At 37.9% G+C, this 25,159-nt stretch overlaps 1 protein-coding gene and 1 long non-coding RNA gene across 3 annotated transcripts in view; both read left to right on the top strand.

Annotated features, from left to right (window-relative positions):
• SP3 (Sp3 transcription factor) overlaps positions 1-10,779 on the top strand; it is a 34,663-nt gene extending 23,884 nt beyond the window's left edge. For both annotated transcript variants that reach the window (XM_027733594.2, XM_027733593.2), the window contains 2 exons: positions 6,592-6,788; positions 9,010-10,779. In XM_027733594.2, the coding sequence (XP_027589395.1) occupies positions 6,592-6,788; positions 9,010-9,326 (514 nt within the window). In that variant the 3' untranslated portion in view covers positions 9,327-10,779. The remainder of the gene's footprint in view (positions 1-6,591; positions 6,789-9,009) is intronic.
• Positions 10,780-16,699: 5,920 nt separating this feature from the next.
• LOC113994560 lies at positions 16,700-22,739 on the top strand. Its single transcript, XR_005566038.1, has 4 exons — positions 16,700-16,963; positions 17,757-17,861; positions 17,969-18,097; positions 22,583-22,739. It is a non-coding gene; the product is annotated as an uncharacterized LOC113994560 (long non-coding RNA).
• Positions 22,740-25,159: the final 2,420 nt, after the last annotated feature.

The following is a 25,159-nucleotide window of genomic DNA, read 5'->3' as shown; positions in this document are numbered from 1 at the left end:
AAAACGAACAAAGGGTGAGGAAAAAAGGAGCCTTTGTTAAAAACAGTTGTCTGCAGTGAGAGGAAACTAAAGCCTTATGCAAAAGAGCTTATGCAATAAAGGACTACCACTTTTATTTATGGGTTTGCAGATGGACAGGCAGATTATTCCATTCTTTCTGAGTTACTCCACTGAGATTAGTTGAAAAAGTCTGGAGTTAGATGTCACCTAGTAAAACTGAGGGAGATAGAACATTGCCCTAAATAATATGAAAATGAAATATTTTGGAATATGCACATCTGTGATTGGCTTCCTATCATATGTCAAGGACTTGATTAAATCCTGTGTTCCTGCATTTCCTCAGTGATTGAGCATTTTTTCCCACAGTTTGATTGCTTTAGAGTGTTACAAAAATACAGTTATCCTAGTTTTCTTAGTCACTGGTTGCCTAGGAAAAACAAAGTTTGTATAATAACTCTAAATACCAAATTTTGAATTGTCCAATTCCTTTCAATCAAAGTTAGTGGAGATTTAACTAACAAAGAGGTACTAAGTTCCAACTCATAAAACTTCAGAGTTGCATTGGAAGCCATGTTTTATTGTGCATCTCGTTAAAGTATTATTCAGGGTTTTTTTATTATAAAGATTTTATTCTGCTCCAAAACACTTCATTTTAAAAATCTCAATTATGGATATAAGAGGGAAGTGGGGATAATAAGCTGCCTTTTGCAAGTGAAAATATTTAGGTGTGTTTGTTCTTGGCAGAATTGTGCAGGGACTTCTTTCCAATACACTAAAATTTTTACATTTTGATAATAGTTTCTTTTCTTTATTTATTTGGGAACTGCAGTGCAAATTACTAAAATCTCTTTAAAGAACGTGTCCGTGTCCAGTGGCACTAAGAGTTCTAATAGTACTGGCTGAATTATGTCTATTGTCCAGTCTCTTGTGAGTTCTTGCTGAATATCCTAGATACCTTCCTTGCAAGCACAGAAAGGTAATATCTTAGGCAACCATGCCAAGTAAGTTTTAAGTGTTTAAGACAGAAACACTTTCATACATTTACATCACAAACAAAGCTAGTGAAAATATTTGTGGGTTATACAGCATCTTTGTCCATCAGTGTCCTCTTGTTAAATTTCTGTGGGTACTTCACTGCAACATGGCACAGACATTTCTAAGTTCTTGGTGAACTTTGGCTCTGCCATGAAGATCTGCCAAAAGTACACCCTGGGTTGAGATTTGTTTTAATTAGGGAAAAAACTCTGAAAATGTGATTTGCACTGCCTGTGCTCCTAGGAGAGATTTCACATGCTTCATCTTCCTCATGCCCTATTCCAAACTACAGTGGCTTTAATTTAGAAATCTGTACTGCAAAATCCTCTTCCTCCTGAGTGGAGTTGCTGTAACACAAAAAAGGTGAAGCCCAAGAGGGAATCTTTTTGAGAGATGGTTTTGATGAAGTCTGGAGAAGGGTGTGGTCTGATTGAAACTCAGATGTGCAAAACTCAGATGAGAGATAACAGCTAGGACAAAGTTTAGTTAGATGAGAATCTGAAATCCATTGTAAAGGAGGGCCTGGGCACATCAAATGTATAAAGCAACTAGGAAAAGTAGGACAAGGAGTCAGGATGTGAGAGGAATTAGAACTGGAATAGAATGAAGGAGACACTGGTAGGGAAACAGAAAAAGAGTGAAAATGCTTACAGTTGCTAGAGCAACTTTAGAATTCCTTTAGAATCTAGGAAAAAGGAGTAAGCCCACTTGGAGGAATTTTTGAGCGCTGATCATGTTCTGTAGCTGCTACAGTTACTTGTTTAGTGCTGTAATGCTGAGTTTTGATTTGTCTTTCAACTCTGCTGATGACTTGCAGAGTTTCATATAATAGGACATTTGTTTTTGTAAATTTATTCCAATAGCATTCACAATTCTTAAAATGATGTTAAAGATACAAATTGAAAATTGAGTGAATGCTGACGTGAAGATATCCTGGGCAACTTTAATCCCTTGTGCATATACATTATCACTTAGTTTCTATTTACATGACTGCATACTATTTTTTTCATATGATCCCAGTGCCATTCAGTGGATGGGATGGATGATGCACAGGGAGTGAGTGAATCAGGGCTGTGTAATGATTGTCACCTGCTTCACTTATTGCAGAAATTGGGAGGCGTTTAGGGAATGAGATACGGGACTGCAGCAACAGGGCTCTGAAGTTTTGGAGGTGTTTGTCTATCCACCCCACCTTGTCCACTGCAGAAGTACTGAATTCATTCCTGTAAAGAAGTCGATTGAGCTGAATTGTGAACATCTACAGTACTCTAAGAAAATATGCTTCTGCTATATTGAACTTGACACCTCAAGCTGGTGGGTGTTTGACAATTTTGGCCTTAATCTCTTTCTAGCTCTTATCTGGATGTACAAAGTGATTGTACTAGTTCAAGTTCACTACACAGGAGTGTTACAAGATGATAAATCCATTAATGTTTGTGAATTGCTTAGACACTGTGAGTGAGTATTGTCAGTACCCATGGCAAGGAAAAAAACCCTGGAGAAATGAATAATTCTGTATTTAACAAGTACTTAAATAATATGTTACCAGTAAGACAAGAAAAGCACATTAAATTGGTATGAAAAAATAGTGTTTCACTCAATTAATATTATTGCTCCTGTGCACTAAATGGAGTAGGAGAAGGTAGTACATGGCTTCACATACAGACTTCATCATAATTTCATCTATTGTATAGCCTTAGTTTTTGTATTTCTTGCATTTTGTATTTTCTGGATGCAAAGGGGAGTTGAGAGGTTCTTTCTGGGTTTTATTGTTGGCCTTTTGGGAGTTTTTTGACTCTTGATACAAGAACTGGGACTACATTGCAGTCTTCAGATTTGTACCAGTTCTTTGAAATGGGAAGCCTATTATCTTTACATTACTTGGCAGGAGGGAAGGTAGGAAAGGAAGAGTATGGTATGTAAATCACCACTATATAGCCTCAAGCTTATGTAGTAATTGGGGAATAAGCAAGTGGGCAGAGAGAGAGACATACCTCAAAGGATGACTCTGATTTCAAACAGGCTGTATAAGGCTTTTAGTTAGGGTGTCTCAACTTGGGTAACAAGTGCAGCCTCCTTTCAGTTACATCTAGAGATTTACCCTCCTCTCAATTTACATCTGGAATTACATTCAGATGTAACTACTCCTGTCTGGATCTATAGAGGAACAGTGCTTCTGAGTATGCTTTCAGGTATGTAACTCTAAAATACACACTCTTAAAATAACTAAAAAGTGTATGTTTTACCTTTGAAATACTTGATGTTCTTCCTGGAAATACTGCTGAACATAGTCTAGTTTCTCAGTGAATGAAGGTGTTTCCTGCTGAAATTGTTGCAGCAACCTGTCTGGTTACTGAGAAACTTGGTTTCCAATCTCTGTAAAGCTAAAATGTATTATGAAAATACTTAAATATTAATTGATTTTAAGACTCCAGTCAAGGAGTAGGCCTGAGTCACATCCTTTTACTCAGTGATGATGGTTATTGGCCAGTGCAGCAAGAAAGGCCTCTTAGCATGATGTGTTAGAGCATAATGCCAGGCTGTCACAGCTGTGAAGTGTCCAGACAGAATTTGGCTCCTATCCTGTCAGTTTAGAGCACACATGAAGCAAACATGCAGATGGCTATATGAAGCTGTGTAGAATAAATACACTTAGTTAGTAACTCACAGTAGTCATGCAGATTTCATTCTGGGGATCCCTAACTTTCCCATCACTTTGAACTTTGGAATCTGCTAAGGAATTCTGTCACCAATTAGGTGAGGTGCTTAGAATTACATATTCTACACCACCTATGCACAGTAAGCTGATCATGAGTTGAACCTTAGTTTCCTTCAGTCTAGACTAAAGGTGCAATGAAGAAACTTCAAATGATTGGGAATTTTGATGTGATTTCATTTAGTTTGTATTCTGTATCATGCCAAGTTACGAAATATTTGTAGTGATTACTATGGAAAGGAAAACTATGGTATATTTGGAGATGGTGTGAGGATGAAATACCAAATACAAAGAGGTATTCTGTATACAGAAATACATTCTCAAATGCAGAAATATATTCTGTTTTACTAAGTACAGGCTGAGCACTTCTTAGGGTTACATGGAGTTGGACAGGCAACTAAAAACACAGAATAGTGGGATCCTGTGGAGAATTCTTTCAGTTACCAAGACTGCATAATGGAGAAGAGTTCCCTGGCTGTTCCTTTGCCTTGCACTGCAATTGCCAAATGCATTTAACCACTGAATAAGAGGACCTGAAGAAGAGCTGTCTAGAACTGAGTCATTAGATAAAAGTGAATGTAGATCCTGAGAACAGTGGAACTGGTTACAGTGAGGCAAATGGAGGAATGCAGAACATTTTGTCCTTGGAGTCTGAGAAGCTGGGTGCTTTGGGCTCATAGATGAATGCCCCTGGAACTGTTACAGGTACAGTGAGTTTTGTGTGGTAGCCTAACCATCTTTAGGGGTGAGAAACTAGAAAAGAAGAGGCACAATCTAAAGACATTTTGCTAAATGCCTTTGAGATTAACCGAATGTTCAAAACTTGTGAGTATTGAGCTTTTTGTGTAGGTGGCATATAATGCCTGATGTTACAGTTAATTTTGCTTTTTAATCTTGGTTTGAGGGAAGGCCATAGAAGAGTGTAAAGCTGACAGTTTAGATTTAGCAAAGGTTACCAAAAATGGATGTTTCAGCTGAGGTAGGAGATGTAAAAAAGGCAATATTTGTCCTACCCAGAAGAAGTGGTGATCTTTCAGGACATTTGAAAAAGGTAAATCAAGGCAAAAATACTATTGCCAAAACTAATAATGAGGGAAGAGCTTAAGATGTCAGGTCAGGTGTCAGAGAATTTTTTGCATGAAATTTATAAAGAAACTGGATAAAATAGGCAGATGAACTTTCTTTGAGGCTGAGGATTGAGTGGTAGCCATAAAGCCAACAAAATTAGATAGATAAGCAGAATCTCTTCTGTCACTGTGTCCTAGGCTCATATGATTCTCCTGCGACAACAGCAGAGTCAAAAGCCTTCTGGGCTCTGCTTCTACTGCATTTGAATTTTTTCTGAAGTCAAAACGTATATTGTCATGACAAATAATTAGTAGGTAAAAGTGATATTTTTTTCTTCTGAAACAAAATTACTAATGAAGTACTATGAAAATTGCTCTGTATTGAGAAGTCTTAAATACATTTTGTAGGACTTGATGAGATTTTATCTCCTTACTGTTCTGGGCTATCTGGAGTGTTTTAGGTACATATGTGCTTAGGTTGGATTTCCCTTAGTTTCTGTTCATGTCTGGAAATGCTTACTAGGTCCTTGAAGTGTGTATGCACTTTACCCTGAACCATCATTAGATGTAAACCAGAATTGTTCTGAATGCAGGGATGAGAATCTAGGTTTAACAGTTACTTGGCAAATCCTTCAGCCACTGGACAGTTAAACAGAAGCTTAGCACACAATTTAAGGGAAAAAAATTGACCTGGGGAGACAACTGAAAATTGTATAATCAGTCATGGAGGATGGAGCACCCAAGACTGTGATTTCAGAATCCACTTAAGATGTTCTGAGTTAACGTTGCTGATGAATAAGGTGGCCTGATGCTTGGCTGCATTTTCCAATCTCCTCCCTTGTACCAGCATTTACCATTCATATAGCTGCGTTGTCAGCCAGACCTATTCCCTGAAGTGCTTCTTTCAGCAGTAGCAAACACTTAAATTGACTAAAATCAATCATGATGCCCTGCACTGGCCAGACTGATCTCTTTCTCTAGGTCTTCAGAGGCTCTTATCTCTCGTGATTTTATTAAAAAAAAATTAGACTTTTGTGTCAGGTGCTCCCCCTGAATCAATCACCTGCCATTTTGGTGAGGCAGCATCTTAAAATAATCGTCAAGCTGACTAGTTTGAGTTATAGTATCTGTGCATTCTGTGTTCATTGTGATGGATTTTTATTTTCTTTTTCCTGAAATGTGAAAGAATTAATTTAAATGTCAGCAAGATTAGCTTCCACCCCTTTTAGTGAATATACTCAGATTATTATGCTTGTCTTCAAACCCCAAACTGCTTCTCAGGTTTCCCCAAGATGCCAAAAGTCCCATCTGTTCTCTTCCCAGTTGCCAGAATCTCCAGTGTCCATTTTGGCAGTTGCAGTAATTTGTGTTTTTCCTTGCCAAAACTATCTTTGGTATGGTAAAAACTGAAACTGGGAGAAATTTAAAATATGGGCACTTCAGCATCAAAATGGTGTGAACTGCTGTAATGGCTGTATTTCCAACTTCATTCACATGTATGCTTCCTAAAGATTATGCTTCTTTCACGTAAATTTTACACATAGTTGAAATTGAATTTATAGTTTATTGCAGAGTTGGGATAGCATTATAGGATTTATGTCCAGCTTCTTCTGGAGTGTACTGGACTTGGACTGTGTTTGAAACAAAAACAGAAAGCTGCTCATGTTGGTTTGCAGATCTGTTGTGGTATGTGTAGCCCTGTGTATATACATAACCAGTATTTAGGAGGAAGGTATTAGAATTAATAACTTTTTTTTTTTCTTTTTAATGCAGAGGCTCCAACTTGGGAAAAAAGAAGCAACACATTTGTCACATACCAGGATGTGGCAAAGTATATGGGAAAACTTCACATTTGAGAGCTCATCTCCGCTGGCATTCTGGAGAGCGTCCATTTGTTTGTAACTGGATGTTCTGTGGCAAAAGGTTCACTCGCAGTGATGAGCTTCAGCGACACCGAAGAACGCACACAGGTTTCAGTTTTGGCTCTGGGGTATTTTACTGCAGGAATGTTATCGAGAGGGTTTTGATAAATAACTTTTAAGAGGAGAACATATCTTTGAAATGGATTGATTTTAATGCAATGTGACTTTTCTAAAATCAACTAGTAGTTCATTGCTGTTAATACACTTTAAAATCTTTGGTAGGTCTGAGGAGAAAACAGCTACCTCTTGATTCAGAACTGACATTTAAGCTAATGCTTAATATAGTTTAATCAGAATACTTTGATTCAGGTTCAGCAGTGCATGTCATTGTTTAAACCAGATTAGAACTGTTGTTCCAGCTCAAAACTTCAATAATTTTCCATTATTTTAAAAAAGAAAAATAAAAATAGAGGACTAGATGGCCAGGAGATTAGATATCATTCACAAAATCAAGGAAGAGCATGTGATGGTGGTTCATTCTGCATCTTTTAGTTTCATGGTTAGACCACCCTTTAGGAACTCCAGGTTCACATTTCTCCTTTTGTCTAATATAAAGAAAAGAAATAATTCTAGATATTCCACCTTTCCAGAGAAGTTAGTTTCAAATCTGTTGTCAGTTTTACCTATTTTCCTACAAACTGCATTCTACAGGATGCTTGCCTTTTAAGGTTATAGTATTTGAAAAACCTCATGACCATAGATAAATAATTTATGTGCTTATCAGCATTTGCATTGCTTAGAAAAATGTCTCTGCAATGTCTATGGAAAATGTTTTATGTTTTGTTCCTAACATCGTGCTTTTGTTAGACATCTTGAATGCTCTAACCCAATCTAGGATGTTACAGTTTTTCTGGATGGACAGACAGATATGGCTTTAAAAAGAAAGGCAAGTTGAATGATCCAGATCAGAGGATATGGTTAATGGCTCCTGGTGTACCTGCATATCAGTAAAAAGCAGAGAAATGCAGAGATCCATCCTTTGACCTGTTTTAACATCTTTATCATCTTTATCACTGACCTGAGGAGTCAGCAGAGTTCACTCTTCTTAGCTTTGTGGATGAGTCCAAACTGGGGCGACCAGTCAATGATTTTGACAGCATGGCTGGTATTCAGAGGGATTGAGGCTAAAGGAATGGGCTGATGGGAACCTTAGGAAATGCAGCGAGGATAATCGCAAAGTACTGCTCCTGGGATGAAATTAACCCTTACAGCAACACAGGTTAAGCACGAAGAGTTGGGAAACAGCTCTACTGAAAAGTATCTGGGAGTCTTGATAGGCAACTGGAATGTGAGCAAGAGCCAGGAGCAAAGATGACCAGGGCTGTATCAACAGAAGCAAAGACACTAGTTGTAGCGAAGTGATTATCCCCTTCTCAGCACTGGTTAGACTGCATCCAGAATATGGCATCTAGTGTTCAGCACCCAGTATAAGAAAGATATTTATGACATTACTGAATTCACTAATGGGTGACCAAGATGATCAGGAAGCAGAAGCATTTGCCTTATGAGAAGGGGCTGTGGGAACTTGGCTTATTAGATGCACAAAGAGAACAGTAATGGCAGGGGGGAGCTTAGTAGCAACCTTCTAGTATCTGCAAAGGCTACCATTAAGACAAACTTTCCCTGGTGGTGCATTGATTGGAGGATGAGACAACAGATATATGTTGAAACAGGAAAGATTGAGACCAGCTATAGACAAAACCTTTTTCTAATAGGAATAGCCAGGCACTGCAAGAGGATGCCTATAGAGTTTCTGCACTCTCCATCCTTAAAGATTTTCAGCAAAACTGGATAAATTCCTCAGCAACCAGATCTGACCTCGTAGGTGACTGCTTAGAAAGTGATCGTAATAAAGACATTTACAGGTCCCTTCAGACCTGAATTACCCTATGATCTTCTTTGTCAGTCTTAAGTGTGATTCTGCTGGAGATGATAGAGTCTTCCATGTCCGTCATTTCGTAGGTTTTGTTCTCCTTCTAAAAGTTATTTATTGGTAATAATTGCAATGAAACTTAGCATATGAGATGGCAATATTCTTTACATGCCTGAAAGATCTCCACAAACTCAGTTAGACACAAAAAAATAATTCAGTTCCTATAAAGGATTTGTATGGGTGTATAGAAATTTAACACACGTTGGATCGCTTTCTTCAGTATAGATGTTGTTAAAATTCTGACTCTTAAAGGCAGTAAGTTATTCCAGTTTTTTGTGTATGTGTGATATTTTTAATGTTCTTGAATGTGTTTTTTTTTCTTATCTTCTGTGACAGGTGAGAAGAAATTTGTCTGTCCAGAATGTTCAAAACGCTTTATGAGAAGTGACCACCTTGCCAAACACATTAAAACACATCAGAATAAAAAAGGTATTCACTCTAGCAGTACAGTGCTGGCATCAGTAGAAGCAACACCTGATGATACTTTGATTACTGCAGGAGGAACAACACTTATCCTTGCAAATATTCAACAAGGTTCTGTTTCAGGAATAGGAACTGTTAATACATCTGGCACCAGCAATCAGGATATTCTTACCAACACTGAAATACCTTTACAGCTTGTCACAGTTTCGGGAAACGAGACAATGGAGTAAATATTACACAAGATACCTATTAATTGTGGTTATTTTTATACAGTAGTGAGAAGAATATTGTTCCTAAGTTCTTAGATATCTTTTTATTGATGTGCAAAAATTTTTGGATTGACAGTAACTTGGTTATACATGACACTGAAATGCCTTACTTTGTATGATATTCCATAGTATATTAAAATGGTAAAATTGCATGGGTTTTGTAGGTACTTTTGGAATCTAGAAGAGATGAAATTTTACCAAGTTATATTAAAAAAAAAAAAAAAAGAATTTAACGATGGAAATGGTAGTCTAACCAAATGCATCAATCCTGTGTGGTTTAGTGTAAAAAAAAATGAGAACACGTTGGTATTTATCTATTGTAAGATAAAAGAAGTTGATGGGTGAAAAGAAATCACATTATGATAAAAGAAATTTTGTAATTTTCTTGATGACTGGAATTTTTATTATGCATAACTGACAAATCAAGTTTCCAAGCAAATGTTACATAGTGTAGGCTTTACTTAGCTCATCAACTTGTCATTTTGAAGCTAATTATTTTAATTAGGTTAACTATGTACAATATTTTAAGCATTACTCTTGTAAGATTTTGAAAACTACATTTTAACATGGAACTCTAGGGATAGTCACCTTTTAAATCCTATTGAAAAGCCATGTTTAAGATTTAATTTGCCAAAATGATGTCTTGTTAATATTCTTTCAATAACCAAGGTGGGCAATATAACCAATGTTTAAAAAGCTTAAAATGTTAAGAAAAATAAATATGTATAGGTTGAGGCATTTGGGTGGTAAGGCAAATGTTATAGTGAAGTATATCCCTTCTTTTGAACATTGGAGGACCAAAAATAAGGTGTATTGCGTCTCAGCAGTGATTTTTTTTCAAATCTTTTTCCAAAAAAACATGTGTCTCCCAGGGCCTTAAAAGCCATCTTGTAAATTACCAGTAAAATATAACATATGCAAATACAACAGAAAAATCACTTCCATATTGACAGTACTCCCAAACATATGGATATAGTCATAGTGAACTAGGGGGTTTATGAGGTTTTTATTTGTTTGTTGTTTAGTTTTTGGTTAGTCAATCTGCATTTAAATATCAGCCATCTTTCCTTTTTTTGCTTCTTCCCTTAAAAATTGTATGTATCCAGTACATTTAACTGATAAACATATATGTTTTTTATTATGCTGAATTTTCTTTTTATTTTTTAATTACTGTTTATATTTTCAATTATAGAAAATGTACAAAATGAAGTTATATAGCCAGTCTGTAAGTGCTATACCATTTTCAAAAAATGTACAACAATAATTACTGCAGTTCACCTATTTACAAACATTTGGAAATCTATTCATTTGTTATTCTTAAAACCACCTCAAATTTAAAGGCTACCTTATTGTACGTTTAAAGTGTATTATAACAGTGTGGTAGTTAATAAAACACTATTTTTTTTTCTTTTGACATGAGTTTACTGTGCTTCTTGTTAACTAACAAGGTGTAATTTCATAATGCATCTTGATAGCCTGACGTGTTTTATTTTGCGCTAGGTGGTGGAAAGTAGAAAAGGTCCTTCCTTTCCCTGTGGGCGTAGAGATAATACACCACCTTCTCGCTCCAAAAAAAGCCCCATGTATATGTGCATGGACGTGAATGTACTATATGCTGTGTTGGTGTAGTGGTAATGTTTTGACCTTATGCTGAGCAGGGCATGAAGGACACGTAGGCCCTATCCTAGAGGTTGCATCTAAGTCCTCTGGCACATGCCATAATACAGAGAGTACTGATAAGGAACTGTGACTAAATGGGAACTGTGAGTTAATTAGAGTGATGGTTGTATGTGATGCTTAATGAAAGTGAAGAGCTTTTATTTGTGCAGTCTAAAGTCTTGGAGTATGAAATGGCCAGAGGACAGACCAGAATAATTTTGGATGAACCAGGTGGAGTTCAGCCTAGAAAAGTGAGAACTGGAAAAAGTCATGTAGGTAAGATTTTCCGAATTTACAGTTTAGTGGGGAAAAAAAATTAATGCAAATCTTTTGAGATCCAGAGCAACAGGAATTGACAGGTACAGAGAAGTTAATTCACCATCAGCTTAATCTTCTGTTTAATAAATAAAAGGGGGAAGTTGGTTGGGAAGTCAAAGGCAGCAGCTTGTGAGAGAACAGAGTTCTGCTCAGACTTCAGTGTTCCATGGATGTTGTCAATATATTAACATACTCTGAATCCACTTCCTTTAGGCAGGTGAATGGGCTTGGTTTCCAAAAGCTGTTATAGTTCACAGAGCATGTTAGTATATTTCTAATATTTATGTACTCTTTCTCATCTTACTAGCCATTAGTAGCTATATTAGTGCATTATTTTAAGTGGGAGGGAAGAGGGCTACTTTCTTAAACTGCTTTTCACAAGTTCTATGGAATGACACTTTCACTGAAGTCCATCTGTGGATGAAGGTGTTTTAATGCCTCGTTGCTGAAGATGAGATTGCTTTTTTTCTCTCAGAGCTTTTATGCTCACTACATCAAATAGTTACTTTAATTAGTGTTTAGGTAGCACAGTTTTTAAAAGGATATTTTGTTGTTAAGTCAGAAGGTAGATGTTTTGGAAGAAAGTAACTCTGGAAATGTGTAGGAAAGTGATGGAAAACCTGCAGTCTAAGGGCTGTCTGCCTGATGGCTCACAGCCACTGTTTCTCTGTTGTGTGATAGTGATTTTTGAAAACCCTCTGCTCACCTCCAGGGCAAAGGGTTCACAAGCCTAAGTATAAGATCTTTGGTGTATCTAGGGTTGTTGCTACCTCATGGCATGCTTTCCTGGTCCTCTAGTCACTCATGCAATACTAAGACAAAATTGTGCGTTCTGTAGGAGGCTTTCCAGTTCTTCATGGATTCCTGACGAGGGTTGCTTGGTGTGCTTCTTGCTTTTTATTAGTACAGTCTAGCATTTTACATACTTATTTTCATTTTCATGTCAGGCTTCCTTGCTTGTATGATTTCTTGGTATAGTAGCCTTTAGATCCTTGGGTGGTTTGTATCTCTTGCAGTCTGGTGTAATCACTAATTAAGAAGACTCTAAAACTGGCTCTGCAAGAGAGCATGAGCTTGAGAGCATCAATTTCAGTAGTCGGGGTACTTACTTTCAGTAAGTACAAGGCCTGTACATACATACACTTGCTATAATCTAAGTATTCTTGGGCTCATTCCTGAATGAACTAATGGTTTGATCCTTGCAAGTTACAAACGACCACTGATTCTTGCAGAGAAGGAGGTTTTAATCAGTTACTTACCAGGCCAAGGGGCAGTATGACTAAGAAGAGTATCATCGTCACTGAAAGACTTGTGAGGAGCAGGATTTCTGGTTTGATGATGCAGATTTTCCTCTGGCAAAGAACTCAACAAAGCACTTCTTTGGACTTGTCTGAAGAAGAAATATCAGGTCTTGATTTCAGGCATTTTGAGCTGCTGGAATCAGTAAGATAAGCCTTCCCAATGGCTTCAGGAAAGCTCTGATATGTGCTCTCACAAGTTGTTCTGTGTACTGGGGAAAGAGGGAATGGAGCAAATAGTCATCTGTCAAGAGTGGTTCTTGTGTCCTTTAAGTAAAGTACTAATGAGCAGCTGGCTATCTTTCCTCCAGCTTTTTACTACTACTACCATTACCACCACAAATGCAGAGCATGTACCGTAGAAAAGGGCAGAAGAAGATGACATGGCTGACTCGACTAGACAGGAATAGTAGCCATTTTCCACACCAGTGGTTGACATCAGGTTATTCTGTGCTCTAGTTTCTAAAAGATGGTATCAAAAGGAAGAATTTTTTACAAGCGGTTTAACGTGCAATTCCTTCTTTAATCTTGGAACAAAACAAAAAAAAGCCCCATTTCTGTTTCAAAACAGTCTCTATGTAACTCCAGAGCTCACTTTGGCATTTTGACACTGACCAAGCCTCTGTCTGGACAAGTCAGTACAGTTGGCAGAAGAATGCTATGAAAATTACCTGCAAGGAAATAACCTTTCTTCCCCAAATATGTGTTCTATTTAGTCAAAAGGCTCAGTTACACAGATTCTGAACTCCATGTGAGATGGACACCACCAGAAAAAGGTTCCAAAGCAAGATTCGGAACTATTTGTTGCTTGAGCATAGCTTTTCTTGTGGCCTCCGAAAGCTCAAATCTTGACCATACTACTGTCATGCCTACAGATAGAACAAGATTTACTTCTCTGTGTATCTTACACCGTATCTGCATTTTTCACAAGACTACTTCAAGAACCTTTGCAAGGATTATAGGCTGCCAGATCACAGTAGCAAGTAATTTTTAAGCAGCAATGATTAGTCAATAAGTGGTATCACATAATCCAGCACGCCTTTATCCAAAAAGGTCTTTCAAGTAAGGATATCATGACCCCTGACAAGAAAAGAACCATCAGAGAGAGGGTTGAGCTGGGTTCAAGGCCTCGACAAAATATCACTGAAATCTTACATTATCTAAAGGAGTCCCTGACTTTCACATACACTGGGCCACCCACCCACCCACATTGTTAAGTACTGCCTTCTGTTTCTGTGGAACATACTCCTCCATGCAAGGTATTCACAGAATTTTATTTATAATTTATGCACAAACCCCACAAGTGGCTACTTCATCACAGGTGCTTCCTAACTAGATGTTTTTCTTCCATCAGGACATGTTTTGATTTAACAGACAAACACAGGAGAAAGTCTACTCCATTATGTTGCAAGCCACCATTGCTGTGTCTGAAGAAATTACATGATGGTAAGGTTTGCAGGGAAAATCAATGGGATTCTGTGCATATGTTTACTCTGTGGTGGAGGCATTACGATGATGTTTCTGATGGGACTGATCTACATTTACTGGTTAAATTGATTTCCGATTTCTGTTCTCTTTGTCTAGGCCACTGCATGAATCATTATTGGTATGTAGGGAAGGTATTAGAATACAAAAAGATCCTATTGCTTCTGCTGCTGAGGGTTTGGAGACTTTTTTTTTGTGTTCTATCAGTCATTCCTCTCCCTGGTACTAGAGTCTGATTTTAGTACTACAAGTGGTACTGCTGAAAGGTTTAGTGGTGAAAATGATGGCTTCTGAAAGGGAAGTAGCCATGTCTTGTAGTGTTAGCTTGGCTGCAACCTGCCCTGGGGCCTTCCACCAGTCCTTCCACTTCTCTGATCTCCTGCTGGTTTTGGTCACACTCTTTGCCTGTTTCAGAGCTGTTGAGGACAAGCTAATCTGGCACAGCTGTATCCCTTACTATGTAAGCCTTGGATCTCTGTTGGGACCTCAGCTATAGCCTTGCATAAAGGAACATTTCGTGCTCAAGGGTGGTTGGAGCAGACAGACACAGGGCTGTATGGCAACACTTTGCCATACTTTTCGAGAGCAGCAGGGGGGAGTGGGTAAGAAGAGCTCAGGTAAGTGAGCAGGTATAAAGCAGCTTGTTAGTACCAGACACTGAACAAGCAGTTAAGAAAAGAGTGTTCTTGTGGCAAATTTATGGGCTGGGAAAGAAGACTTGTGAACACAGGAACAATGGGAGGATGGTGGGAAGAGGTAGGAACAGATGGGTTGGAGCAGGGCTGCAGAAGGCTGTGGAGACAGACAATAGTAAGAGTTGATATATGGGTCCTAATCCCTGGTGCCCTTACTGAAACCTTCTAGGGTCCAGTTTCCAGACAAGTGTCACTGTAGCTATTTGGGGGGAGGCCATCAATGGGTTAGACAAGATGCAACAAAGCAAGGAAAGGGGGCCAGAAAGAAAAAGTTGAGAGCTGCATAAAGCTTTCTAATATTCATGTTGCTTTCGTAGCAGTCTTTGTTGCCTTTTGGTTCTTCACTGCACCTCTTTCCTGCTGTAATTCTCCTGCTAGGTCATCAGATACCATAATCCTAGCAGGAGCCCACGTGCTACACTGGGGTTTGCCATACTATGCATTATTGCTTGAGAACTAATGAAGCTTGTATCTGGCAATATGCACTACTATAGGTGATTTATGATAGAGGAAAACAGATGTGCATTAATGACTGAACTGGGCTGCTGCTTGAGTGGTGTCTTGGCTAAATCCTTTCATTTTAAGTACAAGAATATTGTAGCTAGTTTAGGAACTAGATTGGAGGCTAAGAATGAGAGAGGGAGTTGGCCTTGTGCTAACATCAAGCTTGGTTGACTCTTCCATAGTTCTTTTGCACATTGGTTTTATTCATTGTCAGAGGAAAAAGTTATTTCTCAGTTCCCCAGCCCCATGGGCCAAGTCTCCCTGCTGTGGTGAGGGCTGGTCTCCATGGCTCTGGTAGCTGGCCTGTGGTGGCCCAGGCCCACAATACACTCGTGCCAGGTGCAGGACCCACAGACCCCCGCATCTCCACAGCCCTGCAGCTCCCGGGCCATCACTCCACTGCAGCCACCTCCACAGGGATGTGCACACACAGAGCACAATTTGATGGACATTATTTATTTTAGAGACCATCCCAAAGGGCTGGCCCAGGTCCTGCTCGCAGTGGGGATCTGTGGCCTAGCGCAAGGTGGGCACTGTGGCCCCAAGCCCCGTCTCCCTTCTGCCCATTACCAGGTGGCACAAGGCCTGCGGGGCTAAGGAGGGAAAAGGCAGGTGGTGAGAGTGGGCTGTGGGTGCGAACATGTGGCCTTTGTTTTTAAGTGATGTTTGTCCAGCGTGCTGCCATGCCAGTGAGAGGTGAGGGGGCGTCATAGGTGGTCACAGGTGCCATAGCCTTGTGTTCTTGATTTAAATCCAGAATTCTGTCTGGGGGTTATTTGTGCCAAAGCTCCCGTCTGAGATAACAGGATTTAATCATAATTTTTCCATGTACATTTGTAGCTGTTTTAACTACATGTAATGTATCCTAAATACATTATTATTTAACAGCTCAAAATGCTTCCAAAGGAGCTATTCAAGTAGTTTCTGTAAATAACACACCTTTTAAAGTTATGTGGAATTCTTAATGTCATTTGGGGACTTCTCTTGTGTTTTCTTAGAAAAAAAATGACTTCTCCAATCAGTATTTACCCGAAGAATTGAAATAGTACCATTTTCGGTTGTGCTAATTACCTCTTTACATGACCAATTATGTATCTGCTCATCTGAGATTTGGAGAGAGCTTCCCTGAAAGTCTTAACAGTCCTCAGAGGACTGTAGCTATAAGAGATATTTTAAATGCAGGAGGATTGAAGGATCTGGCATATTTTACAATTTTCCTGCTTAGAACATGTACGATACCAAACACTAATGAGTGGGAATAATCATGGATGAGCTCTGACTTCGGGAGCAGAGTATGTGAAGTGAACTGTAACTTCCCAGTGTTAATCCTTTCACCGCCTTCATTTTCAGCCTCACTCAACACTTACCTCTTCTGCAGCTCTCCAAATTTCTTAGAAGCCCCTTTGCTCCTCCTGCCTCTTCAAGCAAGAGCAACAGATGTTTCCTGTCTGTTTATTTGTGGAAGGCAGCGAGCATTGGAGCAGAAATGGTCAAAACTTTGTTCTGTCCTGCTTATGAGTGAGATAGTGTGAAAAAACAAACTAAGGACTCTGCTCTTGAATGTTGAACACATAAAAAGGAGGCAGAGTTAACTGGCCTGATGTCACTGCAAGGGACCTTTACATCTGAGAATGTTAAGGTAAAAGAGCTGTTTGTGGATGTCCCCTGTTCAGTTATCACACAGGTTTTTAAAACTGTGCAAGACTGCATTATCCCATCTATATAACTTCATGCAATTAAACCTATAAAATTAGAAAAAATTCTCAGTTTTATAAAAATACATAATTAAATCTACAAATTCATAAATAATTTATTGCTTACACAAAAGTTATATTCTTTTGTTTTGCTAAGTTTTTTGACAAAAATAAGTGATTGCCATATTAAAGCTCTGTTCAGTGTTATGCCACAAAAAATGAGTCAAGTGAAACACCTTTATTATTTTGAGTAAGGGCTGTGAATTTTCTTTCAATGTTCATGACTTTTCTCATGCTTTAGAAACAGGCTAGTTTTGAAGTTCAGCACCAAATACTGTAAGAAGATTGTAGATTTCAGAACCAGAGAATGTTAACAGCTGTAAAAGATTACAACGAAGTTCTTAAAAAATTAATAGTTATCTAAGTTATAAAAAAGTCAACACCAACCCTCCCCCCAACACTTGGCATGTCAAATATAAACAGTTTGCAGCCTGAGTGTTTAAAGACTGGTGTGTGCATGCAAAATGTGATTTGTTTTTCAAGTGCACCATTCAGCACATATTAGTGATCCCTGCGATTTAAAATGACATTTCTCTTTGAGGTATTTTAACCTGCGCCTAATCTGAGGAACACTCAAAGTAGCAATACCTGGAAAATGCCACAGAGGCCAAAAGTTTTCTACTCTTTTCTTGTTTAGTTTCTGTGTTTGGCAGCACACTTTTTGATCTGTTCATTTAGTGTGTGCAGACAATTTGTGCATAGCAGAGAAGTGAAATGTGAACCTGCAATCCCAAGACTTCAAAACCAGGCTGAGATACAGCTACTGTATTTGATGATTATCAGGTAATGTGAGGCTTTGTTGTTTATAAAAGAGATCTTGTATCCATTGACATATATTCTTTGTATATGCAAACTTACTAAGGCAAATATATTATCACTTGTTACCTTAGATTAATATTTCTTGGAGCATGAAAGTTTTGCACATTTTGAGGAAGAAAAAGGTAACTAAAGGGTCCAAGACTAATTACAAACAAGCACTTGAGTGAGGAGAACTTACTTTCCTGATTCTCTTCAGCCAGGTAAGCATAAATACTTGCATGAGACTGTTAAACTATTTACTTCCATGCTCTTCTCTCTCATTCTTTTCATTTCAAGAAAGACTACAAAAAGCACACTAACAGCAGTCTTAAACATCTATACAGTTATTTGGTTTTATCTCAAAGACTGTGATGGAATCTTGTCCCCCTTGATGTTTAGTGGATGCAGAATTTCATTCAAGGTGTTCGTTAGTTTGAGACAGTTGCTTTAATGGGAAGCATTCACCACATTTGGGTCAGAAGCAGACTGCTTCTGTCAGTCATCTCTGTCTTAACATTTTATTTTTCTGTCTCCTCCCTATTATTTCTTTCCCATTACTTTTATCACTCTGGAGTCTTTCATCTTTCTTCTCTCCCTATATAAATAGTACATTTTTTTAGCCTTTCTGTGCAATGTTTAGTTCTTACACATAAAAAATGTTATGCAGTAAATTATTGACTTTTGCTAGACTCCTCTTGATAAAATTTCTGCTGTTACTATCCAGGACTTCACCAAATTCTGGAATAGTTTTCCTTTTTAAAAGACTCTTTAATGTCAGAATATGACATGAACATGTGAGCATATTTGACAATGTTATGGTTCCAAATTTGTAGTGTACACCACTGAAGAACCAAGTATCATCTGTGAGAGATCAGAATCCATCTCAGGCTCAGCTTGGCTGTCTGAGTATTCAGCCATATGAAATGGCCATTAATTTGAATGTTGTGATCATCTATGAAAAGAGAGATGGCTTTGACTGTCACAAACTTTATGGTTGGAAATCTGTTACATAAATAAAGCTGCATAGGGGAACAGAGGAGTACTGGCTACAAAGGCAGCCCAAAAAAGCAAACCGTGAGCTACCAGCTTAGAAATCTGCTAATTGCTGTTGCAGAATGGGACTATTTTTGAAACTATAATAGCACAGAGACACGGCAAGCAAATAATAGATTCGGTACTCTTATGGAAATAAAATATTGCTGAAATGGAAGCTTCTATATCCACACTGAAGAGAATGAAAAACCAGGACAATGAACAAGGATAGCAAAACTGTTCAGCTTAAAGGAAATCATATAAGAATCCTAGTCTTCCCTAATAGAAAGAAGGAAAAAAAGTTTCAAGAATGTTATATGATTATAAGAAAGAAAAAGAAAGTTAAGAGGAAAGTAGTTTTCTGTATAATTTTGAATTTCTTATATGATAAGGTTTTCTATTTTTTTCATGCTGTCTCTATCTTAGATTCAGTTATGTTCTGACTTCTTTATACTTGGTTTGGCCTTGCTGGAAAGAAGTTAAATGGCATGGTCAGCCCACACATCTATTACAGAGATTCAGTTAGACCGGAGTAGAGGCAAATAGCAAAAACCTTCTGGCTAAACCTTTTTTAAAGGCATGTCAGAAATAGACTTTGAAAGAAAAGGTGGAGCTACCTGAAAAATGGTGTTTGTTCCAAGAACATGGAAAGGGGAATGCTTATATAATGAGAGAAAAAATGTAGCAGCTTTGTCTCTGGCAGCAAAAATGGAGAAAAGAAGCTGATGGAAACAAATTGCTAGATGAAATAAAAAAATTTTTGGCAAAGAAGCAGAGGAACACAGATTCTGAAAGAACCCTCAAGCAGCTTACTATCCTTAGAGGCCAATTAAACCTGAATCAGTCAGGAAAGACAGAAAGAGCCCTCCTCAGGCTTAATGAAAATTTATATCAGGCAAAATAAAGCCCTGAGATTATTGGCATATAAGGCATAGAATGCTAAGAGAAACAAGCTAGCTTGGCTATTAATGATACCAGGGTGGTATTTACATTTAAAACAAAATAAATTTGTACCATCTTTGAAGGTTTTCTGTGTCCATCTGTGTGTTAACAAAAAATCAGCTCCAGCTGACAAAATAGTCTATGTAATGAAGCAAATATGCCCCCAGGTTCCAGCTGCCCAAATCACCATTTGAAGCCATCTGAGTAAGAAACAAAGTAGAAAATATCGTCAGAAAAAATGTCAGCTAGCCCAGAGATTGTGTCTTTTAAATACTTCTAAACACCTTACTTAGCAACTTGTAATAGCAATCACTATGCTTTTAAAGACTTGTCAGCCTTTGCTTTTGGAAGTTGATAGATTGCTTAGCAAGATCTTGCTAAAGCATCTGTGTTAACTGTCATTGTTGTACAGTATATTAGAAAGATATAATCATCAGCATAAACCTGTTTTATAGTAGGGTCACCAGTTACTTAAAATAGTAGACAAAGCTCTATGTCTCTTGCCCCATGTCCCCACACCTTGGACCTCCTGCTATTTAAAGAGTGTGGCAATTGAAGGCTATTTTACTAGCATACCACTTCACACAAAAGGAAGTTTACGTGGGAGACTCATATTCTAGTTCCCCCTATAAATCTCCCTAAAGAGTCAGATACAAAAGTAAATTGGAGAGATTTGTAACTCAGAGTTAAAATCAGTACTTCTCAAATTTCCACTCTTCAGACATATAATTTTAGCATCCTTAAATGAAGTATATACCAAACCCCATGTGACTGCCGTCTTAGCTGTCTTGAAAGTCAGTTGTAGTCTAGGTTGGTAGACACTACTGACTCTCTCCTTTCACAGGGTACTCATATCATAGTGAAAAGTTTCAAATAGACTCTTCACTTAAAAATTTTAAGAGGCAGGATCAAACCCCCCCAAATTACAAAAGGCAAAACGAACCAATGAATAATTTATATTTGATCTAGAAATAAATATCCAAATTAGATTCCATATTTTATTGATTAGCTTTCTTAGGGGCAGGGAAAAACCTCTGCATATGGGCTCAGTAGAGAAGATTAGTCATCATCCACAGGATTTTTTTTTGTGGTTTGCATAGGATTTCCCATATTTTCTCACTATTTCTTTCACAATTCAATGGCAAAATTTTGAAACATTTCTGGACCAATTCCTGCATGCTTTAGGGGAATCCATTTTATCCCTCTTTTTCTACATCTACCTGTTGAAGTACTTCCTATGAATATACAATGCTCTAATTGCTTTTCATGCTGTACAGTTTCTGATACTCTTAGAAATAATATATAATTTTAAAACTATTTTTAAAGATTGAGAATGTACATATATCACTGTATACAAGTAAAAAAATCAAAATTGGAATAAATTTTATTTGTTGCTTAATTTCTCTGTAGTAAAAACTTATTCTAATCCTTTTTACTTTATTGATAAGGACTCTCAACTACATGAAAGTTGAGATGTAAGCTAGGTCTGGGTGCATTTTAGCCACCTGTTAGGATGTTTGATGATCACCAAAACTTTGGTATTTCTAATAACTGAGACTGTTTCTCAAACTGTCCTAAGTCCTTGTAGAATGCACTGAACCAGCTTTCTCCTTTTAACAGCTGGCTTGCCTTATGTAAGTACCTCCAGTAAGGTGTGAATCAATGCTATCCCTCATGGATATTTTCATTGCAATCCCAAATGCTTCCTTCCATGTATAGGCATTTGACAGAGTACATTAGTCCTGCAATAAGGCATATCAGCTAATGACTTTGTAATATGAACTGTGTATGTCCTGTCACAAAACAGACAGAACCTACAGAATATAAATTGACTCTTTGCATGTGAACAGGTGGAGTGCAAGGTGGAGGTTAAATGTATGCTACCATGTTATCTTGGTGTCTGTACTGTCATTGTAGACCTCTTATATTTTCCCCCATCATCTCCCAGATTCACATTTTAGAACCTAAATTATGTCCCTGCATTTGACTTACTGACAGATTCTACTTGATGTTGCTTCCAACTGAAACAATTACAATGCTTGGCCACACACAGTACCTGAGGATGTGCAAACCTATGTGAAAATGTATTTTGAAAAGCAGCAAAGTAAAGCAATCTTCTTCAAGAACTTATTTACCTTTCCCCTAATAGGTGGGAACCATGGATGGAATTGAAGTATTCATTCTCTGTACTGTAGCTGGTTATCAGTATGACAAGAAGACACATACAAAATTATCATAACACTTTTTTGTTTAGTTTAGTGAAATTGAATTAAGGCTTTCATTTGTTTTTATAAAGAAACTGTAGGGTTTTTTCCTTGATTTTTTTCACATGATGACCGGTGACACATGGCAACAGTACTAAGGCTATATCTGCTGTATTATAAATATACCAAATCAGCAATTGTCCTGTAGAACTAGAATAAAGAAGTTTATATCCATATATATCTGAAAAGTATAGATAGAATATGTATGTAAAACTTGGGTGGCAAGGACTAATTTTGTTCCTGAGATATAAATTTGAAAGGGAAATGCTAAAGACCTGTTTATCACTTATTTTTATGTTCTCATTAGAATTAAAATACCAAGTGGTTGCAAAATATTCAGATCCAGAACAGATTATTATTTTTATCTTATTCACCCCTCTAGAATTCCCAAAGGAAGAAGATGCCAATTTGGGGCTTGTTTGTTTTTTTATTTTACTCCACAATCTAAACAGTTCACCTTTCTCTTAGGCCTCATCACAGAGTTGCATAAAGTCCATTAAATGAAGTTCCTTGGGAAAAATGAAGATATGGAGGAAGACAAGTACTTAGTAAGGGGAGGTAAGAGTTAAGGCCTGGGACCACAGAACAGCTGGAATATGTTAGTTTTACAGGAAGGCAGCCTGGAGAGGGAGTGTGAACTGCCAGCAGGTGGCTGGGAATGGCTGAATAACTCAGTGGTGGAACTGGAAGAGAGTTCTGCCTCTTACTGTGATGACTCGGCCAACTTTAGCCTGTTTTTCTTTATAACAGGGGACCTTTGTCAAATCCCATTAAAGTAAATTTAGCATTTCCTTTAAATATAATAGGTTCTGGATCTGGCCCCTGCTTGTTTTGACACTGTTTTTGTTCACTCTGTCTCTTAAAACTTTACCTTATTCTTTCTCTGATGAGGAAAAGAAAGCTGGTTGACTGCTAGACAGGCTTCAAAGGGTGAGACACTGATATGTCCCTTGGACAGACTGCCTCCAAGTCAAGCAGACACTGTTTTGTTAAGAGAAGCTGCAGCAGACAAGTCTGGGAAGAAAGGTCTGCTGGGGTTTCCCTTCTGCATCAAGGAAAGTTATGCTGACAAAAGAGAGCTGCTTTTACCACAGTGATGCTTTGCTGTGCTTTGCAGTACTGGTCAATGTCCTCCAGAAGTTCTGGTCATAAAGTGGGCTTTGCTCTGGGTGGCACTATACAAACACAAGAAGCTGGCCCTGCCCAAAAGTCCTTGCAGTGTAGGTATAACCAGGAAGCAGAAGACCCAATGGCAGTGCGGGGCTGAGAGTGTAGCACAGCAGTTTTCTCAGCATTTAATTGGCACAGTGTAAGAGAAAGTTTGAAGGAAGGATCTGAAGGTAACAGTATCCTTTACAGATATTTCTGAAAATCTCCTCTCAAGCATGAAAAGCAGTGTAGGCTAAGGTATATGTGTTATTATTTGACCATCCAACAGGATGGCATTTGGGCAGGATTTGAAGAAACAATACTGGAATAACTGCGATGTGAGATGATAAGAGTTTGGAGAAGAGTTTTACCTATATGGATGTGTGGGAAAACTACCTCATGCACTAAGCAGTAAGGTTCTGTAATCCTTGTACATGGCTATTAGGAGAGGATCTATAGAGAGGTCTAAGTTGAAGATGATATCTGAATTGTGTGTTTGACTGATCATAAGGATGGCAGTATTACAACAGGAGACCTTGTGCAAGGTTAACTTGGAGAGAGAGAAGGGTGTAGAGAATAACAACTTTATTTCAGCCATACTGATCATCAGCTAGTGATTCAGAGAGAGCTGTCACAGAAAGATGCAGATACTGGGGAACTGAAGTAGTTTGTGTTGGCACATGTACACTAGAGGGATTTATTGAAGTCAAGAGAGGTGGTTTTTAAGGTGGGATTGGGGAAGACTAACCAAGGACAGAATCCCAAAGAAGTTGCAGTGTAGGTGTGAGATTAGAGGCTTCAGATGCAGACAGGGGAGCACAAGGAAACAAAACACTTGACAGAAAGCTGGCAAGCTGGAGGGCATAATCACAGGGATTTCTTCACACAGCCCCTGCAAAGGTGCGCAGATATTAAAAGTAAAAGAAAATGTTAAACCTCAACTCAAGAAAGACCAGTATATCAAGAAGAGTGTTGCTGACTGTTGATGCTGACTAAGTCAGGGCTGGGGTACATCAGAAAAAAATTCAGGCAGAAGAGATGAAACAACTTTAGAAAGTATATACCAAGATCATATGAAGCTGAACGTACCGAGTGTTGGTGGTAGTTAGGAAAATGTTCTACAAGGATTATGAGAAGGCTTTTTACAGACAAGATCTTAAAATTTGAAGGAACAAACTACAGCTAGAAATCCAATTCCCTCATAAATGAAACACTCGTCACTAATGTAATCTGTATTTCTTTACATGGCTATATCCTTGTTGTTATATTTTACTGTGTCTTTGTTACTTTACCAGAGTAGTATGTAAAATGTTCAGATTTTTGCTAAGACTCAGCATTTATTAATCTTGGTATTTTGCCAATAAAAATATCTACTTTTTTCAGCTTTATATTCTTGTAAGGGGACAAAAGAAATGACATCTGAGAATTTACAGAGAGGTGTTTAATAGAATATATGGTTGAGAATTGATAGTTATTTTTGTTACAATTAGCCAAAATTTTTGTTGCAAGATACAATCAATTGAAACAATAGCACTGTACTCCAATGAAATTGTAGTTATCCAGTAGAGGCATTGGCTATCTTATATTTTAACAAAATATTCAGTACAGATTGCTTTCTAAGAGGAAAACCCAGTGACCTATTACAAAATAATTTTGTCAAATGTAAAAGGATAAGCTGCTTGGCATTTCTGATCAGGCAAACTACTGCTTTAAACTCATGTATAGATAATGAACTAGCAGTCTGCATAAGAGCTTTCATGACAGTAAGATAATAAACACTGAACTGACATAGATAAATTGGCATGAGTTGAACAAAAAAAAACCTGTCAAATTATCATTTTTATTAGGACGATGTATTTGATTATAATGAAAACAAATTTGCTGGTGGCTCCTTGC

Source organism: Pipra filicauda, unplaced genomic scaffold (assembly GCF_003945595.2).
Source record: "Pipra filicauda isolate LSUMZ 115617 unplaced genomic scaffold, ASM394559v2 scaffold5_size6683894_pilon, whole genome shotgun sequence".
In the NCBI taxonomy this organism is placed as follows: Eukaryota; Metazoa; Chordata; class Aves; order Passeriformes; family Pipridae; genus Pipra; species Pipra filicauda.
This window is presented reverse-complemented; position numbering and strand designations above follow the sequence as displayed.